Source organism: Gadus morhua, chromosome 18 (assembly GCF_902167405.1).
Source record: "Gadus morhua chromosome 18, gadMor3.0, whole genome shotgun sequence".
In the NCBI taxonomy this organism is placed as follows: Eukaryota; Metazoa; Chordata; class Actinopteri; order Gadiformes; family Gadidae; genus Gadus; species Gadus morhua.
The window spans coordinates 16,849,503-16,875,041 of NC_044065.1; the positions used below are offsets into that span (position 1 = coordinate 16,849,503).

A 25,539-nucleotide genomic window follows, 5' to 3' on the forward strand; every position below is an offset into this window, starting at 1 on the left:
TTAGCCGTTTTTCACAGGAGGTCTTTTGGGTGTTTTGTCTCTCCAATTTGTATTTGTTTTGAACAACTTCAGTACATGTACCCATTTAAAACAAGCAGATGTTTGACATTGTTTTTATATAATTGAAAAAGACAAGAAGATGGGAAAGGGTAAATACGACTTGTATAAATAAAGGCTTCTTCAGCCTCGTTGTACCACGTATACAGCCACTCTGAAAAATGTCTGCTCATTTGCAGCGCTTTGTTTGGTTCTCAGTTAGCATCATAATTCTGCTGTATCATCACCAACACAGCACTAAAACTTCTAATGTGTTCTCCCGGGGTGAGAAGGTAGCACACCTCTCTCTCTCTCTCTCTCTCTCTCTCTCTCTCTCTCTCTCTCTCTCTCTCTCTCTCTCTCTCTCTCTCTCTCTCTCTCTCTCTCTCTCTCTCTCTCTCTCTCTCTCTCTCTCTCTCTCTCTCTCTCTCTCTCTCTCTCTCTCTCTCTCTCCAGTTCTCCTTTTTGTTTAGCTTTTTCCAGGGTGCAAAACAATAAAAGCCCCCCCGCTTTTATTGTTTTAATATTTCAGCACCTCTGATCCGGTACCTCTTTAAAACACCCATGGTGCCCTGGCTCCTCTCTCTAGTCTCCCGTTTTCCTTCTGAAACCTCTTCTCTTGAACCGACTTCTCTGTTCCAAGCTGTTTGCTTAGCCCACACACACACACACACACACACACACACACACACACACACACACACACACACACACACACACACACACACACACACACACACACTAACTTTACTCTTTCTGTGGGTCAGCCAAAGGTCAACAACACACATTCTTTTCTGCATGTGTAGAGGTTTAGAAGGGGGTGTTTTTGCTATAAATAACTAAATAAATAAAAAGTTGAAATAAAGCCAATATTATTGTATTTCTGAGACTTATTTTAGGCATTAGAGTTTGGATCATGATCAAACATTTCTGATGGAGACTTGATTATGCTTTTAACAAATATAATTTAATAAAATAATTCAGTATTAAAGAATAAAGACCTGCGTTTTTTGTACATGGGGAGTAATAACGTTACCTTACCGGTTAAGTTTCATTTTTTATTGAACATTTTAACACTGCAAATTATGATTATTATTTGATGTTATATTAGATTAGCCCAAATACACGTTTGCTGAATCATTCTTTTTAACATCGTGATCATTTTAAAATTAAATTTTACCGAAAAACATATCATCATAATGTTGAATTATAAAATAAAAAAAACTCAAACATCAAAGTAATTAGTTTGATGTTGGACTAAAGCAGGGGGCTTCGATGAGCTGTATGATCATTACTTTCTAGAGCCTTGTTAGGAGAATAAAACCACTACCTTGTAGAGGCTAATATCCCACTAAAGGTCTAATTATGAAAGAAACCCCTCATTTTGCGCTAACATGATAAATATCGTCTTGTGTCCTCGGTATGGACCTAACAGGGTATTAAGTCGGAATAACACAAGATCGTAGTCGGAAAGGCTTTTTCTGAATTACTTCCATAGAGGATATTATTTGACACCTTTCACACATCGGTAGACGGCGACTTTCATTTCCACCAAACATTTCTCAGACTACATTGCTGAACTGCCCTCGCTGAAGCGCCACTTAACTTAAGCTAACATTGTGATTTGGATTTTAGCGGAGGAAAAAAAACAAAAATGGAAAAAACACCTGCCGATGCAGAGAGATACAGAGATTGGCGGGGAAACCAAACAGGCTGAGGGGTGTTCACACAAACACACACACACACACACACACTCAAGTCTGTTGGTTCAGCTCGTTCCATTGAGGTGGCGTATGCTAGCCAGCCATTGTGCGAGTCGGGCCTTTTGTCAGAGCGGCCTGAAACTAGAGATTGCACCTTAGCTAGCTCAGTTCAAGCGTAAACAGTGTTTTCTTTGCACTTCGGTATACACTGTTGCCAGTGGACCCCCAAATCCTTGGGCAAGCTGAGTCCTAGGGTGTCAAAGATAATGGCGATTTATTGCAGTCCGGGGCTTTCTCATTGCACCCACCCCCCCTGCTCCCCCCAACCCTTCCTTTACCAATCGAGCTCCGTCCCCACCCTGCCTCCCCCTTACTCAAACAGATTAAAATTAAGCCGTAAACATGTGAAGATGGAATTAGCACATTTAGCGAGCCTCCTCTTCCCCCCATCCCGTCCCCGTCCCCGCCACCACCACCACCGCCGCCGCCGCTGATCCCTGCTGCCGAACGCGGCCGCAATTTTAATGACTCGCGCCGTTTTTGAAGTCCACATGAAAAAAAAAACGTCGCCCGCCGTTTGTGGCGGCGCTAGATATGGCGAGGGCCACGGCCGTGATCGGGGGGAGGGGTGGGGGGGGGGGGGGGGGGGGGGGGGGGCGGGGGAGATGGGGGAGGGGAGGGGGAGGGGAGGCAGCCCATGCCGCCGACTCGGACTGGGCTCTTCGATAGGATCGGTGTCATTTTCCTCTCCACGATAAGACGGCGTGCTGACAAGACGCGATTAGGCGAGGAAACATCATTATTGTGGCGTCTTTCATCCGCCCGGAGGGCTGGCGATAAACAGCTCACCCGCCGCCACGCTTCCTGAGAGCTAAATGTTATATGTTGCGAGCGTTTGTTGAATATATATTGAGAAAATATAGTTTCCATCTAAACACGGTTATATTTTTATCACACTTTCTATAATCACGTCTTTTTTTTCCTTGTTCAAAATAAAAAAGGTTTTTGGTTTTCCTAAAAAATGCATCTTGTTAAAAAAAGGACAAAATAAAAGTCTCCTTTTCTCTGCAGTTGAAAACTCTGGGTGGTGAAATATTAAAGTCTCAACTCTCGGTCCCATTAATCAAACAATTATCAAATAACTTCGTATTCTTTTTGAAACACAATACAACACTCAGATTTTATCAGCCCACAAAAAAATGACGCTATTTATTATGCTATACCTCGAGGAAATCCACTTTAGCAAACTGTCCTTATGAAATAGAGATGATAGAAAATATGCTGAAATATTTAAACAACATTGTAGAACAGAGTGAATAAGCTAAGAGTGGAGCCTGCCATGAGTAACTCAAAGATTTTCCAAGACTTATACAGGTCATGCATGTTATGGCTTATAAACACTGCATTTTGCACCAACACTGCACTTAATAAATATTTGATTACAGATTTTATTTTTATTAACATTATTCGATTTTTATAATTAGTATTATATTTATTGTAAAGATGTTTAGCTATTTATTTTGAAATAGAATAACTTCAATGGAAACTCCAGAGGGAATAAAGGTGTTTATCTATATTTTTTCCTGAATATTTCAAAAGGCTAAAAAGAAGAAAGAGACGATAAAAATAACTATTGTAGAATATTGCATGGAAATAACTTTGCTCATTGTTATTAAAACTATATCTGTATAATAATTATATTTTATGAAAATACCTAAAATCAAATATAAGTAACATCATCATTTCGTTTTTATAAATATATGAACAATATATATCATTCCAAACATAATATAAACAATGAAACTCCTTCGCTGACATATGGAATACACAAAATCTCAAAATTAAACTCAACATAAAGAGAAATCGAGAGGGTCTGAAAGCGTCATGGAGAAAACACATGACTGTGGCTGTGTAAACAGAAGGTTGTGTATAAACACACGTGTCATATAGGAGCGGAGAGAGTGATCAATATAAGCGGTTCACCGGCGTTGAGTGTTTTGCCAGGAGGAGGTTAAGTACCCGGCACCAAAAGACCCGCTCGTTGTGATCTGTGGAGCGACCGGCGAGAGAAAGAAAGACTGAAGAAGGGAGAGAGGGAGGGAGAGAGAGGGAGAGAGAGGGAGGGAGAGAGAGGGAGAGGGAGAGAGGAAGGCCAGGCGGAGATGGCGGGGGAGAGATAGAGTGGTGGGGAGCGGCGTGCGCTCTCTGTTTCCAGGCCACTCCAGCGCTCGCGGACGCCCAGCAAGACTCAAAGACGCTGCCGGCATCAAACAGGGAACCGTGGCCACTTTTTTTTTTTTTATGTTTACGACAAATATTTATTTATTTCCCCGGCCCACCCTACTCTACTCTACACTCACACACACCCTATGCCACAAACACATAAACACAAGCGGATGCATAAGCGCACAAAAACACACACACACACAGTTTATCTTTTTGTTTGTCAGCGTCCTGCTACCTCTTCCTCCCTCGGCGTGCTGGAGATGGGTGCTCATCACACAGTCCCTGCACTGCACACAACCTGCGCCTCACAAACAAACACCACACACACAGCCTTTTGCTTTTCATGCCACGGCAGCTAGGAATCAAACCGCTGTAAAACAAATTGATGTAGTCTTTAATAGGGCCCCGACACATCATCACAGGGGCCTCGGGGGCCCGCCTCGGTGACAACTGCAGCGCTGCCTAGCTTAGCTCTGCACTAGCTAATGCTTTGACGGTTCGCTCAATGATTTATCAAAAAATAAATAGATAGCCAGACGGGAGCGGAGAGAGAGAGAGAGAGAGAGAGAGAGAGAGAGAGAGAGAGAGAGAGAGAGAGAGAGAGAGAGAGAGAGAGACTGTAGAGTAGAAAGGCCAGTGGATCAGGAGCAAGGCGCTGGCAACTTTGATTGACAAGGTCTAATCAGCTTATCCGGGTGCTAATCAACTTGATGACCTGCGGTGCAGCTCTCTACCTGCCACGCCGTGAACTTTGGGCCAGCCGGGGGTCCCCCTAGGGGCCGGGGCCCGCACTCTCCTCGCTCTCTGTCTGTCTCGCTCTCCCTCTCTGCTATCTAAATGGCGGTGAAATCAATCCCCAATGAGCTGTTTTCATTTGGAGGCATCGATCGCGATGGCCACCGAACACAGGGACCGTCGCCCTTGGAAGATGCCGCTCTCATCGCCATAGCGCCCTAGCGGCTCTTTAAGATGCAGAGCAGCTAGCTTACCGCCTCCTTCTTAGCTCTCTGCTAACCCTGCTGCCTTCCTCTGGCTAGTGCAGCACAGCCTTACTCTGGCTAGCTTGGTACATACTTTTGTCTAGCATAGACTCACTCTGGCAAGCTAGCTGCTAATCTCTGGCTAGCTAGTTGCTTTCTCTAGCTAGCTTGGAGCCTTCCTCTCGCTAGCGACTTGTTTTTGCTCCAACACTATGATTATACCCCCGACCCGTGTGTGTGTGTGTGTGTGTGTGTGTACGTGTGTGTGTGTGTGTGTGTCTGTGTGTGTGTGTTTGTGTGTATGGTTTGCAGTGAGAAGAATGAATGAGGTGTGATTAAGCAACCTTTTAAAAGTTCACGATGACAGGATTTGAAAAAGGGGGACTTGCTCAGCATCTGTTGATCTTAGATCGTCAAGAAGTATTGTTTGGAGTTTTTTTTTTTCTTTTTGCAATTATTTGTTTCTTGTTTCTTTTGTAACATGAATAATAATAACTCGTTCTCAAAAGTTCCTCTCCTGTGTGCCTTGACCCAGCTTGGTTCAGTCTCTACTCATCTTACTTGGTAATGGACAATCTCTTGGAATGGGTATGAAAGGCTACACACAATATTTCAAAATTAATGAACATGGAGAATTCTGAATTTCATTAAAACTGCCTCGACCCCTGCTCTTTGTAAAAAATACAAACATACGGCTTGAACATAATTAAACTAGTGTACAGCCACAGGAGTCAAAACTAGTGAAGCAGTCTTGTTTTACACTTTTACGCATGTTTTAAACACCAGAATCGGTAGAATCAGTAGCAACATGGTCTGATTAGTGTGTAAACCCTTTAGGTATATATGTAAACGTTTGATTTATAAAGTATGTTTAGTTATGTACGGTCAGGTATTTATGAACTGCAAAGAGTAACTGAACGATGGAGATCAAATAATTGTACAGCTACAGCAGGTCAAATTACTGTGTGCAAAACAGTTTATGAAACTAAATCTCTATATGGTATCCGTGGACTATCGTCTGCAATAATCATTAAAACAGATACTTAACTCAAAAGATAATCATCTCAAAATTAAATATCCTACAGAAGAACAGAGACGAATATTGACATTTTCATTGCTGCAGTCCATTTGCAAATAAGCAATCGGAAGATCATTCAACCTCCTCAAGAACCTTTTCTGAAAGCTACCAAGTCTCTGATTACAGACCAGGCCTGCCTCCAAATTTGGGCATCAGCCCCCAACCCCCCCTCACTGCATCCCCTCCCATCCCATTTGGAGCGTCTTTAACAGGGTTAGCCCTGGGGTCCACGCTGCACTAACGCAGGGGCCCTTTAAAGTGTGCGCGCTACAAGCTGATGAAGTTGTATACTTTATTTATGAGACAAACAGAGGAGCGCTAGATTCAAGGGGGGGGGGAGCCGGTGGTAAATATCTCCCTGGGATCCTCATCAATTGGACGGCTTGCAACGCCTTTTGGCAAACCCTTTGTGTGATAAATACGGATGAGAATATATATAAATAGATATAAATCGAGTAAAAAGTGGATGTGCAAATTGGTAGATAAAAAAAGTATAATAATGAATTGAGTAAATAACATAGCTTATAATAAATGATTGAATTAACTTTTGTCATTCTTATTCTTCTATGTGGCCCAGTAGTGCCTGGTGATTAGACATCTCACCGTTGACGGACAGAGGAAAAATGAATGTAAAAAGGAGAAAGTCTTTGTTCCACATCTACTTCTTTGAAATAGAAAATGCCCCTCTCCCTACAGTGCGTCCGTCCCCCGCCCCCACCCCCCCCCCCCCCCCCACCCCCCACCCCCGTCACAGTGGAGAACAGAGACGATCACCTTTGAATTTCTGCGCTAACGACCGTTTTAGCCTCCCTGTGCTGGGAGTGTCCGTCTCAGAGCTGTAGTGGTTAGCAAGGACACAAATACACCAGTCTGACTGGAGACCTTTAACCAACCAACCAACCAGATATATACACAAGCATATAGGTGGATGAGTTCATGGATGTATGAACATACACTCAAATTAATGTTAACATATATATATATATATATATATATATATATATATATATATATATATATATATATATATATATATATATATATATATATATATATATATATTCATGATACCAGTGCTCTTTTTTGATTGTTGTGATTTATTATCAATTGCCATCAAAACTGTATAAAATTAAATATCTATTTCTCTATCTTTGTGTATATAAATATAACCACATATATATACTGAGAAACGTATATACTGTTAGGGGATTGATAGTTGATAATAAACCACACCAATCCAAACGAGCAGTGGTGCCGCTGCAACACTGCCGGAGCCAGTGTGTTGTGAGGCCTTCGTCTGCCCGGCGCGTCCCCCCGACACAGAGCGTGTTCAGGGTGTGCAGCGGAGCGCGGGGCTGGTGCGCCGGGCGGCCAGGGTGAAGACAAGAGGTCAGGGATTAAACCCCGCGACTCAAGGGCTTCCCGAAAACGCGCCGTCCACAGCAGGAGCCGCACGGGGGCCAAGTATGAGCGAATAGCGGGGGGGGGGTCCCGGCGTCAAACAACATTGTTCTAAGCTAGCCATGCACACTCTGGAAGAGAGGGGGTTAGCTGCGCCGGCGGAGGGTTCAGAGGGCGCCCGGACGGGGCTCGCGCTGAAAGGGAAGCCTCGGCGCCCTGGAGGTAGCCTTCGCCGCCGACGCTGTGGCCGGTCCGTGACCTGCGTCCCCGCCCCGGCTCCGGTGTCACCACATCAAAACCCGGCCACTCAACTGCAAAAAGACACGGCGGAGCTCGGGGCTGAAGACTGCGGCTCTCGCAGGAACCAGCACGCCACAGAGGAGGAGAGAGCGGATATGGCGTGATCGGGATCGTAAGCGAGGCGGGATCAGGATTGGGAAGGCGCGTCTGAAAACAACACTTTTGGGTTTTTTAGGGGCCCGGGTATTGCATATTGTATTTATGAATATGTGAATGCGGGCCCCGGAAAGAACATGAAAAGCTGGTGGCCTGCGTGCAACCCTGCCTTGACTTGAATTATTAAATCTGTGAGCCAGCCACCTCCCTATTATAGTGTAAATTGACAAACTTTTGGAAACTGCATCGGAAAGCCGAGAACGGCGGTTGATACTTGAAGAAGGGGCTTTGATTTCTCTCTGAGGAATACGCTCTGCCTCCATAATGCGAGAGGACTGACAACACGAGAGAGACACGGGAAATATGCTAACTGCTTCAATCTATTCAAGTTCGAAATTAGCCTTTTTCTCCTATTTTAAGATATAACCTTACCTTGATAACAAGCGAGGGGAAAAAAACATGATTTGTGTCTGATTGTCTTCAGCTTTTTTTCAGACATGGTTTATTTAGAGGCTGTTATTACAGTTGATGTTTATTTTCTTCCGGAGGAACGCTGACTCTGGTTATTTCCATAGACCTGCTGTCTGCAAGCATGCAAGAAAATCACACGCTCACAAACACACACACAAACACACACAGGCAAACAGACTCACCTCTGAGCACGCACACACACACATAAACACATGCACATCCCTAAACAGACAAACACATCCGCAAACACATATGCGAACAGACAAATGCAACACAGACACACTAGTAGCCCCAGAAATAAATGCATGAATTTTCTTGGGGTGGTGGGGGGAGGGGGGGAGGAAAGGATGTGAGCTCACTATGTCGTCCATACACCTCTCCCTCTCTCTCCCTCATCTTTGATGTTCTCCTGAAAATGTCACCAGTCGTCAAGGCACGAGGTGGGATTTCTTTTCCCAAACCCCATCATACCAAGCTCCCCTACACACACACGCACACACACTCAGACACACTCCCCCCACCAAATACACAATTACACTCACACACACAGGTCTGTGTATGAGCAAGACAATTTGCTGTCGCTCGCTCTTCTCCACCACTATCTTACCCCACATCAACTAACCCCCCCCTCACCCAAATCCTTCACAGAAATACACCCACACAAACGTATATATGCATCACTGTGTACCACACACCCACAGTTGAACATCACACACGCACACACACACACACGCGCGCGCCACACACACACACACACACACACACACACACACACACACACACACACACACACACACACACACACACACACACACACACACACACACACACACACACACACACAAAAAGCTCCAGTGGACTTACCAGTCTCCACGGCTATCTGGTACCCAGCCTCCAGCCTCCTGGAAGATCTCTCCAGCTTCTCTGTGTTGTCCAGTAGATGGGCTCTCTGTAACCACACAGAGGTACCAATAAAGTTACAAGGATCCAAACTGATACAAAATGCAAACCCGACTGACAGTTCATCATTACTGAGGAGGCAAAACCTGTTGAACAAGGGGTTATGGACGGATGGATGGATAGAGAAAAAGACAGACAGCTGGGAAGACAGACAGGCATACTGGTACAGAAAAACAGAGCAGTTTGGCAGGTGGACATACAGGCAGATTTGGAGACAGGCAGGCAGTGAGACACACAGACAAGGTGGTGGTGACATTAATGCAGAGTCCCTCGCAGTGAACAACGGTCTTTGTCGTGGTAACAACAAGAGACCATTGCAGGCTCAACCTGTAAACTGCATCACTGTCACGGTGTGTGCATGAGAAAAACGTGTGTGTGTGGAGCACGTGTGCTATTAAGGTCCATCTCTCCCATTGCATCCTCGACCTCCTCTGGTCGGTTATATAATAAAACTTAGGTTTAAATTTCAAGGATATAGCTTGAAAAAAATAAATAATATAATAATAATAAAGAAAACACAGAGTTCAATATGAATCTATTCACACCGATGTATTCATGGCGATATTACTCGATGGGGAATATAATGTCTCTGCTTCGTGGCCAAAGCCTTGACCTGTGAGTCAGCTTCAACAGGTCTCTCTCTACTTATATGTCCCTCTCAGGTACCCATACCGAATGCATCGCCTCAGAGCCGTTCAATGCAACAACCTCAACAGAACAAAGCAGTGCTGGAACACTCCCCGCGTAGAGAGAGAGGGAGAGAGAGAGAAAGAGAGAGATCCAGGAGGGCCGGGCTGGCCCTGACCGGACCCACTTGACCCCAAGTTTGGACGATAGACGTATGAAATCTAATCGTATGACGCTAAAGCAAAGACTGCTTTGGCTTCATTTCATGCACAAAAAATAAAGAAAATAAACACAAGCACTAAATCAGGTAGTAGAGCCTCCACTGGGGGTCGACTTCATATCTATAATCGAGCAATAGACGGCATGATGAATGTCTCTCCACCACAAGAATCTCACACCCTGGTCCCCTCGCTTCCGTTGCCTTATTCAATGCGATCAACAATGGACAAGGTTGTCCATTAAAAGCCCTGGATCATGAGACGCATCAAGAAATGCCGGCTCTCATGAATATTGAATTGTTTATTTATTGGGGCTGTTTTTTAAATGTGCATCAAGTTTATTGCCGAGGACTCTGGAGAGAAACCACGAGACCTGCTGATGGAAAAAGTTCTGGTCGCTGACAATATCGCAGTCGAAAAACACACAAGGAGTTTGTTTCTGTTCTTCCCACCGCTGGATTCCTCCACGACGCACGCAGATGCAAGAGAAAAAGCCCAAGCGTTTAATCGATGGCCTTGGAGTGTTCTGCAGAAGATGTGACATCTTCTTTTATTACCCATGTCTGCGTGGATCCTCCGCAGCCAATTACCCAGGCAGTGCTTCAACATAGCGGGCCTGACACAGGGTTCATATATGAAGGTGTGCAGATAAAGGCTCGCGTTTCTCTGTTGCCCTTAAATATGTCTTTGTTTGGTTACCTTTATTGTAGCGTCCTAGGTAAATCAAATGAAGATGATAATGAAAACGGGTTGTTGATGAATGGGACAGTGCAGGCATGGGATCGGAATACATGGAGAGCCATTTAGTATTGAGGTGTTTCCATATAAACTCTCAGCCACGGTATGATTAATACAATTGACCTGTTTGGTATGGGCTAATCATATAAAAGTAAAAAAATAGGAAAAGCCCTAGTTTTATGTTTTATCTATCCAATTGTATACAGATCATTTTCTCATTGAAACAGTAAACAGAAGCATTCCGCTCGGTCGGAATTGTATAATGCATGTTTTTCACTTTCCTCCTTGCAAAATATCTTAACCTTTATGACCTGTTTTAATAAAAGCCGGCTTATATCCTTTTCAAATGTACGCAAATCCTTTCTGAGCTCCAAGGAATCCAAATATTTCACAGATTTAAGAAATATGTACAACCCTGCAATCTTTAGGCACCATTTTATGTAACTAATATAATCAATAGGGTTATGATGACCTACATTTGATGATCTGGTTTTGTGTGAAAAAAACAAGAAGGTTTTTTACCAAGGTCACCTCCAATGAACAGCACATTTATTTTACGCTGCCATTCCAAACTGCCAAAACAAATATTCTGCAGTTCCCAACTCAAACATTTCCCGACATTTTTGATGACCCTTCTGATTTCCTAATGTTAACGCATTCTGAACTATCAGAGGTGACTAGCTTGAACGTTGAAAAACAAGCAGATGATTGACAGGAGACGGCTTCTGATCAGCCTATGAGGAGGCGGCAGAGGGGCGGGATCAATCTCCGGCTGTCACACACGCAGACCCGATAATCACTCAGAGGAAACCAAACTGAGACACAAAATAAGAAAGAGGGAAACAAGTCAATGACACTTTTTGAAAGTTTGACAATCAGAGAGGGATGGGAAAGGAAGAGATGGAGGGGAGGGAGAGGGGAAGAGAGAGACGGGGAACGATATAGAGAGAGTGAGGGTAGAACTGGGGTGAAGAGATGGAAGGATGAGGTGATAAAGAAAGAGACCTGCCTCATCTTCCCTTGCTAGCTCTCATTTTTTTTTCCCTTCTCGCCACTGACAGATGTCATTTAAAATTGCAGTGATGTGTTTTAATAGTTGAAGGAATGGCAGAAATGGGTGGGTGGATGGATGTATGGTTGGAAGGATGGGTGGCTGGGTGAGTGAGTGAGTGGGTGGATGGATGGTTTGAGAGATGGGTGGATGGATGGATGGCTGTTGGAATGACTGAGTGGGTGGACGGCTGGTTGGACGACCGGTAGATGGACGGCTGGCATCAGGAGACGACGTAGGGTTGGCGTCTGTGAAGATGCTTGTGCAGGAATATTGGGTTTGGCAATCGCACCGGCGGTGTTAGCATTAGCCGTAGCTCTTCCCCGCTACTGGGAGAGGAGAGGGGGTGCCGGGCTAGAGGTCTTTTAATGAGCCCCTCTGGAACAACCGAGGGTAGCGTATTGGCATGCAATGCTTAAGCTAATGCACCTCGACCGCGGTTGGCGCGGCGGTGTGTGCGCGGCGCCCGGAAGCGCGCGGCAGCCCGAGATACTGACAGTAGAAGTGCTCCGTGGCGGTGGCGGTGGTGGCGGCGGCGGCGGAGCTGGTGGTGGTGGCGGCTTCAAAGCGCCGCGGTGATTAGCATGTTATCATTACCATTCGAAACACCGCTCTTCCCCCAACTCCCCCTCGGCAAAAGGTGACACGTCTCGCTGCGGCGGCCGGCAGACGAGCTGCGACAGGAAGCCACTTCAAAGCTGCCCCCCCTACCCCCCCCCCCTCCTCTCTCCCCCACCCCCCTGAATTTCCCTCCGTTTTCTACCTCATTCTGTTGTCTTTCAGGGCAGAGAGAGCGAGAGCAAGAGAGAGAGAGAGAGAGAGAGAGCTGCGTGGGGGGGGTGGCGGCGTTGGCTGGCTGGTGGCGGTAACACCATATGTGCGTGTGATCATTAGAATAGCACGTCTCGGGGTTTGACGGTGACAACACCTGAAGGAAGGGGTGAGGGTTCGCCTTGCACATCTCCGGGGATGGTACGCTGGACGACCCCTGCCTACTGGAGAGATGACGGGGTGACATTGTGAAAAGTAGCGGGCAAACAACTTGTTTAATTAAAACTGAAAACACAATGCAGCCCGTTTCAGATGTTGCCAGTCGGTACTGATGTCTGTGGTGTCGCTTTGACAAAAAGAAAAACACCACCTTCTGCCGTAAAACAACGGGACTCCTGCCGGGGAACAGGTTTGTACCGGTTTGGACCGTTTCTTGGAACATAAACAAAAGGTAAAAAAATAAAAAAAAGGGTTGGATCGCGTTCCCCGAACACCCACCACATCACACATCCTGTTCCACCGACGCCAGTGACGCTGCAAATTAACCAGCGATATGAACAAAACCGGTTCGAAAATGACGAGCGACTGCTCTTTCTAAAGTTGCAAACAAAATGTTATTTAGACATATATTATGCTTGTTTACAAGATTTGTTCAACATCCATGGCTTCCATCTGTGGACATGTTGCCGATCAATATCCATCCATCATCTCATTCAATCAATGAATCAAATCAATCAACCAATCAGTCTAGGTTCCCCTTCAATTCCATGATTTTCCGTTCCAAGAACAAACAATTTCCAAAGGAAATGAAAGTGCCAAGCGCTCTTCCAGGATTGCGTTCGCCAGTTATCAACAAACTCCCCTCCTACAGGAAACAGCCTCCATCAATAATAACACTCCCCAACAGGAAAGCTTCAGCACAATCAGAGAGGGGAGAATGTAAAATGGCCGACGTTTCCAAAACGAACAGCTCCTACAGTATGTATTGAGGCTCGACCCCTACGGATCTCCTTGAAGGGGCCCGAGGGAAGGACGATGTGAGGACATATGGAACAATCCACTTAGATAAAGTAGCCTCCCCACACCAACACACACACACACACACACACACAAACACACACACACACACACACTCACAGCCCTACATTGAGCGTGACGCACGTGAGGACTGCTTGCCTCAAGCTTCTCAAAAAAGAGGAAAAAAACAAGCCAGGATCTTATCGAAATGGTATCTCGTCATCCGGTGCGGCAGTCTTCCAGCGACAACGCAATAAAGAAGCATAATGGTGCGTCTCGTAGGTTCACCGGCGTGAAGCCCTCTCACTTGTTTATGAATGTATGCCTTTTTATCTGACACCTACATTCTGAACAAAGACCTTCTTAGAAGCCGCCAAAATGAGTTTTTTTTGTTGTGCCTTTTAGTGCAGGGAAACACTCGGCGGTGCAAAGTTATTAACGGCACCCCCCCCCCACACACACACACACCCCCCCGGATCAACACAGCTGCAGCTCAAAAGAAACTCTCTCTCTCCCCTCTCCTTCCAATATCAAACACAGACGGTTACTATCGCCATTTTCCAAAGTTCAGATGATTTCCTTATTATTTCAATGAGGGCGGGGGAGAGAGTCAAAGTGAATAACCATGACGGCTGCGTTTCGGGGGCGACCGTGTGATCTTTGCCGCCGTATGTTTGGGACTTGTAATACGAGGAATTACAAGTGTCAAACAGCTGTGAATATAAGTGCTAAATATTTAAACATGTTTTCCAGCTGAAAGAAATAAAAAAATAAAAAGGGTATAGTTTTTTTTTTGCTCTTCTTGAAGCGCGCGCGTGTGTGTGTGTGTGTGTGTGTACGTGCCGCCAGCCTTTGATTCACATGGAGAAGGAACAGAGAGTTGGATGGAGTGATGCGATGCTGGCGAAGAGTTGGTTCAATAACAGCAGATAATACCACGTGGTCCCCCGCAAACAGGAAGCACCCCGCCAAGGGTCTGGGCCCCTGATCCACGGGCTGGGGGGAAACCCTGGTGGTAAATAATGGAAAGGATTTGATGTAAAGGGGAACGGATGTCGGTTTACTGTTGCTGGTTGGCATGACCACATAGCTTGCGCCCCTGGAACGTATTGGTCTGCTGCGAGAAACAATGTATACAGACGGTTTCTTTGAGCAAAAGTGCTTTCAACTCAGACCCCCGGTCTGGTCTAAGTGGTCATTTTTGCTGCTGCAGACATGCCAAACTACTGTGTGGTCATGGAGAAGTGGGTTGTTGGAAATGAATGAAATAGCAAAAGCTACAAAACAACGTTAGGTAATGTTGACCCCCTGAATTCAATGAACCTAACTTAGTTAGGTTTATTGAAATCAGGTTGTCAACAATATATCACTAATGTCTCAAACTGATTTGAAAATTGATACATAACAGCGACGAGCCATCAAGCAAGTAGCTGACTTTTGGCAGATAATCAGTTTGTGGGTTCTGTTGTTCCGCAAAGGATTTTGCCTGTTGTTAGCAGCCCCGGTTGATGTTTGACACGTCCAGATCAGTTATACGCATTAAAAAAACGAGTAGCTGGGGATCAATTGACATCCATTACATTCCAAACGCGTGTTTAGCAGGAGCCCACAGCTGTATCTTTGAGAGCGCAGACAAACTGCCTGGGCTTTTTTCCAATAGCGCCCACAAACAAACAAATCCACAAGTTTCAGCTCTGTGTTTACTGCCACTGCGCATGCTCACGGACCTAGAGACTGAGGCAGTGCAGTTTAAATTCTGTGTGAAGATAGCGACCGCGTTATGGGCAGTGTTACAATTCAGAATTCTGAGGACTGAGCGAAATTTCGATAAGGCGCGGGCGTACGTGAAGGAGGTTTGTTTTTTCCGATTGGAACGCAGCCTGAACATTCTGTATTTAAACGGCACTGCAAAGGGACTGGGAGAGCGAGGCAAGCGGCTAGAATTCCTGATTGTTCCGGTAATGAGCCCTGTGGTAAATTTGGGAATGAACTTGAGATATTTTATCGCCTTGACCCACCGGTTGCAATCTAAGGGCTCAGCGGGGTAAATGGGAAATTTGTGCGGGGGAACTGAGCACTATGTTTTGAATCAGAAGTGAATGCTGAGGCTGCGTTCCAAACAGTTAAAGAAACACATACTGCTACACTAACCCTGATGCTCTGCACTCAGGATTCAGAATCATCCCCCTGGTCTTCACCACTGTATGACCTATATGTAAATGTTTGTGTTCCAAAGGGAGCATCGGAAATAAATTAACAAAAAGAGTGCACATCATGGATGGAGACCGTAAACATTGTTAATTAATTACCAGGGTAATTAATTAGTGCTTGGGGTTGGGGGGGGGGGGGGGGGGGGCAGCGTGCCATGTGTAGAACAACAGAAGGCCCGCGGCCGTTCTGTGGAGGGCGAGTGAAGGTCGAGGGCCAATAGGAAGGCAGGAACAAACGGTGAGTGACTTACCTCCTCGCGTAACTTTATCAGCTGCCACGCCAAAGCCAAAGACAGGGGAGGGAAGAGAGAGAGGGAAATAGAGGCAGAGTGATAAACAGATAAAAGAGAATGACAGGAGGCAGGAGGGAGATCAGCCCTTTTGCGTTTGCGCACGGAATTAACCTTGACGATTTATCCGTTTGCGTGTTTTCAGCGTTTGGGTTGGATAGGAGAAAGCCTGCACGACAAACGAATTAAACGAAGCTAAACACGCCGCTCGCACGCCGATATTTGGAACAAACAAAAGATCAAGTGATGCGGCTGTCAAATTACAGAAAGCATAGGAAGGGATCGCTCCGCTTCCCGCGTCTCAACTAGCAACATCAAGGAAGAGGCATCACACAGTCTGATACGCCGCCGAAAACAGAAATACAACCACTTCCTCCCCTGCTGTCCATCAACCCTGATGACGTGTCAATATTTCATGTACATTGTGTATCTCGACACAGACGCCCGCTGGGCGGACGACGCACACGGAGGCATGTGAGGCCAGCCACGTATACATATATACATAAATACATAACATGCTTATTTGGGGACAGCCAAGGATCATGAAATATGAATCGGGGCATTAGCTATTCATTTCTGATGAAAGAGAATGGGTTATCTAAAGAGAAGTAGAAAGGGACAGCCATTGCCATTCTCGTGGCGGGGAGAAAAGAAGAAAAAACCCTCACATCTTTGATAACGAGTTAGACCAATCTGGGCAAGCCAATAATCCCATTTACTTCTTCATCAAGCCTTAATTGTAATTAAAAGGTTTTGGGCTTCCCCAGCTAATTCATAAGTGAGAGCCGTGAAAAGTCAATGATGGGTGGGAGGGTGGTTGGTGGGGGTGGTACTGGAGCACTTTTGGCAGGGCAGGGGGAAGGGGGGGTGGGGGGGGGGGGGGAGGGTGCAGGGGGCAGGGATACACTTCTTAATTTGTCAGCCTTTGCAGGTGATTTTCTTTATGTCATTTCTCGTGTGAGATTAAAGGTTGTGTGATCTGAGGAGAGGCTCACGGCCACTATTACCTTGCTCTCATCTCATCGCCGTAGCGACGGGTCACTCTGAATTCGACAGGATGGAGGGGTTTGCCGCGGTAACGGGTCGGAACTCAGGAACAGCGTCCATGAATTATGGTCTTGATTGTCGTGTGAGAGGTTTAAAGGGAGGATTTTTCTTTTTTTAATGGCTTGGATAGCCTTATAAAGTGTTCACATCCTCCTCTATGTTCAGAAGAACGTCATGACTTCAAAGATGTTTATTGACTGTTCCCATTTTAGTAAAAAAAAATGGGAATGGTAGTAATAAAATATTGTAACAGACTTCTTTTGAGACATTCATGCTTTGTTATAAATCAACTTAACACAAATACAGATTTCTTCTTTAACCCTAATTTAGAAAAAATAAGATTGGACCATTATGAGGACATTTCTCAAAGAAATACCATATATATAAATTAAAAATATATATACATAAAATGGGTTTTAAAAAAAATAAATAATCACCAACACCTTAATATATAAATTAAAATTTGAAAAGCTTTAAAACAGGCTGTCTTGTTATTTAAAAGGACTAAAGGTACAAGGGGTAGACAAACCCTTTCTTGTGTCTATGAACGCAAAGCTCAAAATGGCCTCCCCACTGAGCATATATTACGGAAGAGGCCCAAAGTTTAAAACTACACCATAGAGTAGAACATTTGCGGCTTGAACGGGCCCAAAAGCCTTCACCTCTGCCCTGAAATCGGACTCAATGAGTCCTCAACAATCCACGCTGGAGCTCATTTGTGCTGCTCCACTGATTGCAAATCCGCTCAGTGGATTCTCAGACACAATGTGTGGGGTTTTCTCCGCACAATGGCTCCTCTCTCCTCACATTTTTTAGGTTTGCGTTTTTTTGTATCTTTTTTTGTTTTTCTTTGGCATCGTAGTCGGGAGCCGACTTGGCTCCGCAGTAACAGCGGTAAACACTGGATTGTTTTGTGGCTGTTGTAATTACTCTCTCACCACCGACAGGCTCCTGTGTTTTGGCGATTCCTTCACCAGTATTCAAAAACTGCACTGCCGCAATTTCCTTTTCTGTTATGATAATCAGCATTTTTTTTTTTCAAACAAATGATTATTTTTAATCCAATACAGAATTTGATACAAGTGGTAATCTGTTTCCTTTGTAGTGGGTAAAATCTGGCCCATGCCGGCTGAAACCAGCAGTATCTCTGGTGGCCAAGCCTTCTGCTGTGACTGAAATCGAAACTATTCCATATAGCATTTGTATGTGTGTGTGTGTACGTGTGTGTGCAGCTTTTGTGGTGTGTATGCACCAGTGTGTGTGTGTGTGTGTGCCGTGTGCATGCGAACACATTCATGTGCATTATCCCCTGCACGTGTGTGTGCACGCCTGTGAGCATGTGTGTGAACATGCCAGCGTGCATGTGTGTGTGTGTCACTGTGTGTACATCTACGGGTGTGTGTGTTGCAGCAGAAGGAATAAAAGAATGAGGGAAGAAGCATGTGTTATGAAGGCAGCTCAGCGCATTATAAGAAACAGTGCGATAGCGCCAAATCAGTCTCTGTCCACACACAGATAACGAATAAATACCCAACTCTATTAAACCCTCCTTTGGCCATTATGGAGGGGCCAAGGCGGCAGTTTGTGAACTCGGTGGCAGCTTCCCATTTACTTAAGTATAAATCCTTACCGTGTAGCCGCGGATTGGGGGCTAGTAATGATCTGCCGAGCCAGGCCTGTACCAAATGATCGTGACCCCTTTCAGATCGCCAGGAATTAAATTGACCGCCTTGCCCTGCCTTAACTTCCCTACCAACACACACACACCTTCAAAAACACACAAATACACACACACACACACACACACACACACACGTCGCCTTCTCCCATGTGTTTGATTAAAGAAAATATAAGAAAGTTGAAAAGGGAATTTAAATTGGTTGTATTCCCCTTCCTGCGAAGGTATGATAGGATTCTTTAGTTTATAGAAATCAGGAATTTGTGCTAGAAATGTGGGAGATTTGTTGATCTATTTATTTTGCAGGTGCACTTAATTATTTTTAAGTCCTAAATCGTATTCCCTTGACCTTTAGTAATTTGTGTGTGCGTGTGTGTGTGTATGTTTGCGGTGTGTCTTTGCGCGCCTATTACTCATTAGAACAATTGCTTAAAAAATACATAAATGTATCATTCACATAAAACATAATATATGAAGTGATCCTTTTAACACTGAATCTTTTAAGTAAGATTTCTCACCATTTAATTCATTTGACATTTTGTGGCCAATATTTTTCAGCATATTGGATACTTTTTTCGTACATCTTTTTGTACAATAACATTCAATAAACATATACAGATATTGTATTATTTGTTAGGCTGGGGGGGTTTTAAATAACTTTATTGTCCAAGGACACAAGGTCTAGTCTGTATATTTATTTTCCAAACATAACTACAGTCACAAAGTTACTAATATCAACTGTCCTGAATAATAACCACTTATTTTGCTGCTTTTGTATTTAAGAATCTTGGCACAAACGTGTCCAAAAAAAAATCTCAAAAAAGTTAAATAAATGTACGAACAGCTCAATGCTCAGCTTGTTCGTGTACACATAAGAACCGCTTATGAAGTGCCACAGTGCTAATATCCTTGACACAAAAACAACTTGTATTGAGCATTGTTTTTAAAAAAAGGCAAAGTTAATTTCTATTTACCAATTAAATAATAAAAAATATTGAATACCACCCATCGCATCCCTGTCAAATCTGAATAAATAATTAACCAAATGTTTTTCCCCTTCAAAGTTGTGTACATTCTGTGTTTATGAATAATCCATATTTTCCCTTCAATGAAAAAGAAAACAAAAGTGTAATGAAACGCAGGTCATTATCCGAGGGCTCCTTTGACATGGTTATGATGGGAAGCCGTCACCGTCTCAAAACCTGACAACTCTGCCAGCGACGGCAGCGTCGTCTCCAATGCCGAGAGAACTGAATCGCCAGAATCACTCTGACGTCTCGCTAATTTATCCCAGAATATGCATATCAATTACACTTCTCCGCTCAGCCATACATATGTTCCTAAGATGTGCGGGTCACGGGTCAGCATTGAAATGGTAATCAGAAGGAGTTCAAAAAAGAGAGACAGAGAAGGAGAAGGGAGAAGTTTATTTAGCTTAGCTTGACTGTGAATAATTTAACTGTACTTCTGCAAAGTGACAAGGGACTAAATGCACAAATCTGCATTTTATTGTCCATTTTTCCTTTCAGTATTTTTTTCCCCATTGCTACCACGCGTGACAAGGAACTCTTATTAACATGTGTATGCTGCTGTTGTTCTGTATGGGTGCATATATGTGTGTGTATACATGTGTGCTTTAGGAAGACGGTAACTGTGAACAGACTACAGTAAAGGTGCATAATTAGTCAAAGGACGGATGGTCAGAGTTGAGATCGGCTGGCTCTGACTGGCAGCTGTGCAGGTGAGTGAGAGAGTGAAGAGCGTCTCTAGACCAATCCGCTGGCGTTTTGATGTGCCACTTCACACACTTGTTCAAAACAATATATATGTGTTTGTGAAAAAGAGAAGAAAAATTATACGAGGCTGATTTGGGGCAATTAAGATCAGATTCCGAGATAGCCGTTTTATTTCATTTATTTCTCTCTCTGCTCCTCCACCCCCATCAGGGCGGTTTTAATAACCGCTGTGAATAAATCACGGGCCTTGTTTTGAGGGGGCTAATTTCTGTTGTTTTTCTGCCGTCATTGTTGTCACAATAGCAGAGAGAGAAGATTGCAGCGTTTTCAGCATTTGTTGTTTTGTATCCCCGAGTTTAAAGAGCTGATGCACAACACTCAAATTAAATGTCAATCACTCTCTGCTTTTATATTGTTGAAACATTAGAGATACTTATCATATAAAATTGTGCAGAGTAATATGATAAAAAGATTTTTAAAGATCATTTGGCGGAAAAAGAGATTTCCTTCGTATGGCTAATTCTCAACGGCGCCAAAGCAGACTTAATGCTTAGCGATTGTGTTGCGCCACTTTCCCCCCCTCTGAGTTTAAAGTGCGTGTGTGGGGTGGGTCACAATGCGATCCTTGCCATATTTCAGGGGCCCCGGGCCCCTCTACGGCCCCGGCTTCTGGGCCCCGGCAGCTTTGCATTAAGCAGCGTTCCTTCCGCGTGACTTGGTGACAACTATGCGGCGGTGGGCGGCGGCTCTCAATGGACCCTAGGAGGGACCCACCACCCCGCCCTCCCCACCCCGGGGGCCCCGTCAGCCACCCACGCCGCAGGAGCCACCCCTGGAGGGGCCCCAGATTAGTGGCTCACCTGGTTCTCGGAGGAGCCAGCGTCGTCCCCCAGCAGCTCGTTGCGAACCTCATCACTGTAGGCGATGCGTGACCTTTTCTACACACGAGAGAGAGAGAGAGAGAGAGAGAGAGAGAGGAGAGAGAGAGAGAGAGGAGAGAAGAGAGATGACGAGAGAGAGAGAGAAGAGAGAGATAGAGAGAGAGAGAGAGAGAGAGAGAGGTGGAGACAAAACAGGGGAAAGTATTAGCCCTGGGAAACATTCGTCGTTGGAGGTGGAGGGGGAGGAAGAGGAGGAGGGAGGAGGAGAAGAGGAGTCATTCCTTAAGCAGGAGAGCCCCCTAATGGAGTATAGCGTGCGACAAACCCAAGGCTCAAGCTACCAGGCTCCTGTGTGTGGACCTATGAGGGGCAGACACACACACACACGCACACAGATCTGAGATGGTGCCCATGCCTTCCATCGGTGTGATCTTGCTGGTTCTTTGTGCCACAGAAAGGGGCTAGCAAAGACCTCCCCTCTGGCCCACTTAAACACACACACACACACAATGAGTGTGTGTGTGTGCGTGCAAGAACAAGGGGGGGGCACGGGAAGAGGCAGGCCAGGGAGATACATTATGTGGAAGTATGACTTGTCAGCACTAAATCTTTCCTGGGTCTTGTCACCGCTGTCAGACGCGTGGCGTGGAGGGCTCTGTGATAACGCCGGCACCCGGGAACCAGACACGGAATAATTCATCAGCCATCGCCAAGACACATCGCATTTGGTGACTACTCTCTCTCCCTCTCTCTCTCTCACTCCATTGCTCTCTCTCTCCCTCCCTCTCTCTCTCTCTCTCTCTCACTCCGTTGCTCTCTCTCCCTTCCTTCGCTCCTTCTCCTCTCCCGATAGGCGAGGGACGAGAGAGGGAAAGAATGCCATGTCCACAAAAAAATACAAAATAAATAAAAACACAGGAGTTCTCAGACACACACACACACACACACACACACACACACACACACACACACACTTCACGTGCGCTTCAGAGTGTGCCACCTCAGAGTGCGGCGGGGTGGGCTGCCGTCGTAGTGTTTGTTTACAGATGCCCGGAACGAGGAGAAACAGCCTCTCGGCATGCCCCCTCCACACTCAACACACACACACACACACACACACACACACACACACACACACACACTCACACTGAGCGGAGCAGCTTTAGCAGTAGTAAAAGTGTTTACTAAGACTTGTTGACTTCCCGTGCTCTCGGTGACAGGGAGGAGGAGGACGAATCAAAGAGCGGCATCATGGAAATGGAAATATCACATTCTGCACCCTCCGAAAAACACAAATAATCTCTACTGGATCTACCTCGTCCTCCATTTTAAACAGGGGAAGGATGAGATGGCAACAGACCATTAGCATAGTATTTTGTGTGTGTGTGTGTGTGTGTGTGTGTGTGTGTGTGTGTGTGTGTGTGTGTGTGTGTGTGTGTGTGTGTGTGTGTGTGTGTGTGTGTGTGTGTGTGTGTGTGTGTGTAATGCAATCGCTTACAGCCAAATAGTACCTGAAGGACTGATGAAAAAAGCTGGCTGCCTGAACTTTGGAAGCTAGCTTGGGGTTTATTATTAATATATTTATTATTTTATAATATCCAGACGCTAGTCAGAATAAGGTGATGCCTAACTGATATGTGGTTTGAATCAGCTTTAGTTGCGGTCTGGATAGTTTTTAATATGGTCTGCATGTGTTTTTATGTTTTTATTGTTCTGGTAAGATGCCACAGTGATCTTGAGGAATACCAATTCACTATTTGATTGAGTGATTTATTGAGTCACATGCCTTAATCCAAAGTGGCTAACAATGAATTCAGATACCTGTAATGAAGGATTTAGGTTATGTGTTGCCTACGACTGTTGAAAGTTCGGACGGAACCCACAGCCTTTGGGCTTTGGGGAGTCCTGCCTCTAGCTACAGAATAGAGGCTGACTCTGGGGTGAAGGCTCTGGATAAAAAGAGAGAAGACAGACATGGCCTGGCGGTGGTCCAACCGGGAGAACACCTGCCGAGCACCGCCATGGCTGTCGCCGTGGAGACCAGAGGACACACAGCAAGACACCCCGAGACACACGCGCACACACACACACACACACACACACACACACACACACACACACACACACACACACACACACACACACACACACACACACACACACACACACACACACACACACACACACACACAACCAAATGTACCAGTATCATTGTGTTGACTAACTATAGATATTTATTTTCAGTTGAAAAAAAATAATCTGTAGTAACTGAATAAATCCTTAATTTTATATTAAAAGATTAATAAAAAATTATATAAATGTGTATCCATAAATTTCTATAGAATTGTTATATCATTATTCTATGTCTTTTTTATACAAACAATTATTGGCCTTATTATTTTTGTGAGGTTTTGAATTTATATTTTGTATTATTTGTATTGATATTTATATTTTATTTATTCTTATTCACAGATCATATTCTCCTGTTGGGGGAGAATATCATATTAAATGGCAGTGAAATGGAACCCTTTTTCTAATATTTAACTACTGTGTGTTTATGAATTTTCAACCAGTTCTCTGTACGAGAGCTGTGTCAAATCCTCCTATAATATATGCCTGTGGAACAATAAACGACATAAGAGAAAACAGTATTGACAATTTTTATATGCTCAGATATATTTATCTCAGACCCAGTGAAGAAACAAGCTATAGTGTAAATTTCCATTTGCTGTGTAATTCATAAATGCAACAAGTTTTCCGTGTAAAGAGTAGCCATTGTGTCAGAGGGCAGGTCAGTGAATGTCCATTGCGCCGCCGTCGTCATTAATTAAAGGCCATTTTTATCCCCCCGCAGTTCTCTCCAGACCGCAGCGAAAGCGCAGAAAGACAACAAGCATCAATTTCAGGGCGAGCACGTTCGCTTGTACGCGCCGGGAAAAACACCCACATGTTCCATTAAAGTGGGGTTTCATGTTAAAGTGCCGTAGTGTGACTTGGAGAGACCCAGCTTCACTCGTAATTGAGTCGAGGAGTTCTGAGAAGTGCGCTGATTTGAATGTTAGACTTACAACGCCTTGAAACCAGGCACGGCTTTTTTGGTGTGTTTTTTTGTGTTAGGGGGGGGGGGGGGTCTTTCTAAATAGCTGTTTGTTGCAGATGAGGGTAAGAAGTGTTTTTGAAATGAGCGCAGAGCAGATAACAGAGAACGTAAAAAGAATAGCAAATGGCACCGGAATGAAAGACGAGATACCTCCACGGTACAACCGCGGTATTCCTCTTCTTCTTCTCCTGGCTTTGTGCTTCCCCCTCCGGAAAACACCAGAAGAAGACTGATTATTCTCCCCCCGCATTAAGCAGAACGAGGCACAGCTGTGCGTTATCGACCGCCTCACGCACCCATTGATTGGGATTAGAAGCGGGAGTTTTTTTAGGTGAAATAGGCAAAACTCTCGTGATTGGCCGGGATTCCCAAGGACATGGTGACATCAGAAATGGGAGTTGAGAGGTCAGTGGAATATATTATCTTTTGGAGCAGACCGTCTATACATTGCACAGATAACGCACCACAATGCAATATACGACGCGAGAAGAAGGGGAGATTTTCCTTTAGATAAAACTTTGAGACGTCTCTGTTCCAGGCATTGCCTGCTGATGACGATCAGAAATTAATAAATGTGAATCAAGATGAAACAATCTGTGAGGGCTTTGTAATCTAAAAAAGAATGAGCACTGTAAGAGCACACCTTATTACTTCTGAGGAGGAGAAAATTATTATTATACTTTTTTTATTTTTTTACATAGATTTAAAACCCTTTTGAAAGGTCTGTCATCTGTCATGTTATTTCAGATCTCGGGTGACGATTTTGCTTCTATTCCAGGAAGCCCACAGAAAAAGAGGTACAAAGAGTCATCTTAACTTTATGCAAAGCGGCCTGGCTTTTAAAACGCTACACATGCTGTCAAACTGTGGAGGCGTTGTGTCCTGTCAAAAAAAAAAAAGAAAGAAGAAAATATAGAAGAGAAA

The 25,539-nt window shown here is 44.7% G+C and overlaps 1 protein-coding gene across 4 annotated transcripts in view; it reads right to left on the bottom strand.

Annotated features, from left to right (window-relative positions):
- Positions 1–25,539, bottom strand: part of vti1a (vesicle transport through interaction with t-SNAREs 1A) — a 116,690-nt gene that overhangs the window by 72,177 nt on the left and 18,974 nt on the right. For 2 of the 4 annotated variants that reach the window (XM_030340053.1, XM_030340055.1), the window contains exons 4-6: positions 21,495–21,572; positions 16,135–16,155; positions 9,156–9,240 (exon numbers count right to left, since the gene is read on the bottom strand). In XM_030340053.1, the coding sequence (XP_030195913.1) occupies positions 9,156–9,240; positions 16,135–16,155; positions 21,495–21,572 (184 nt within the window). The remainder of the gene's footprint in view (positions 1–9,155; positions 9,241–16,134; positions 16,156–21,494; positions 21,573–25,539) is intronic. The other 2 variants (XM_030340054.1, XM_030340057.1) reach the window with 1 other exon arrangement.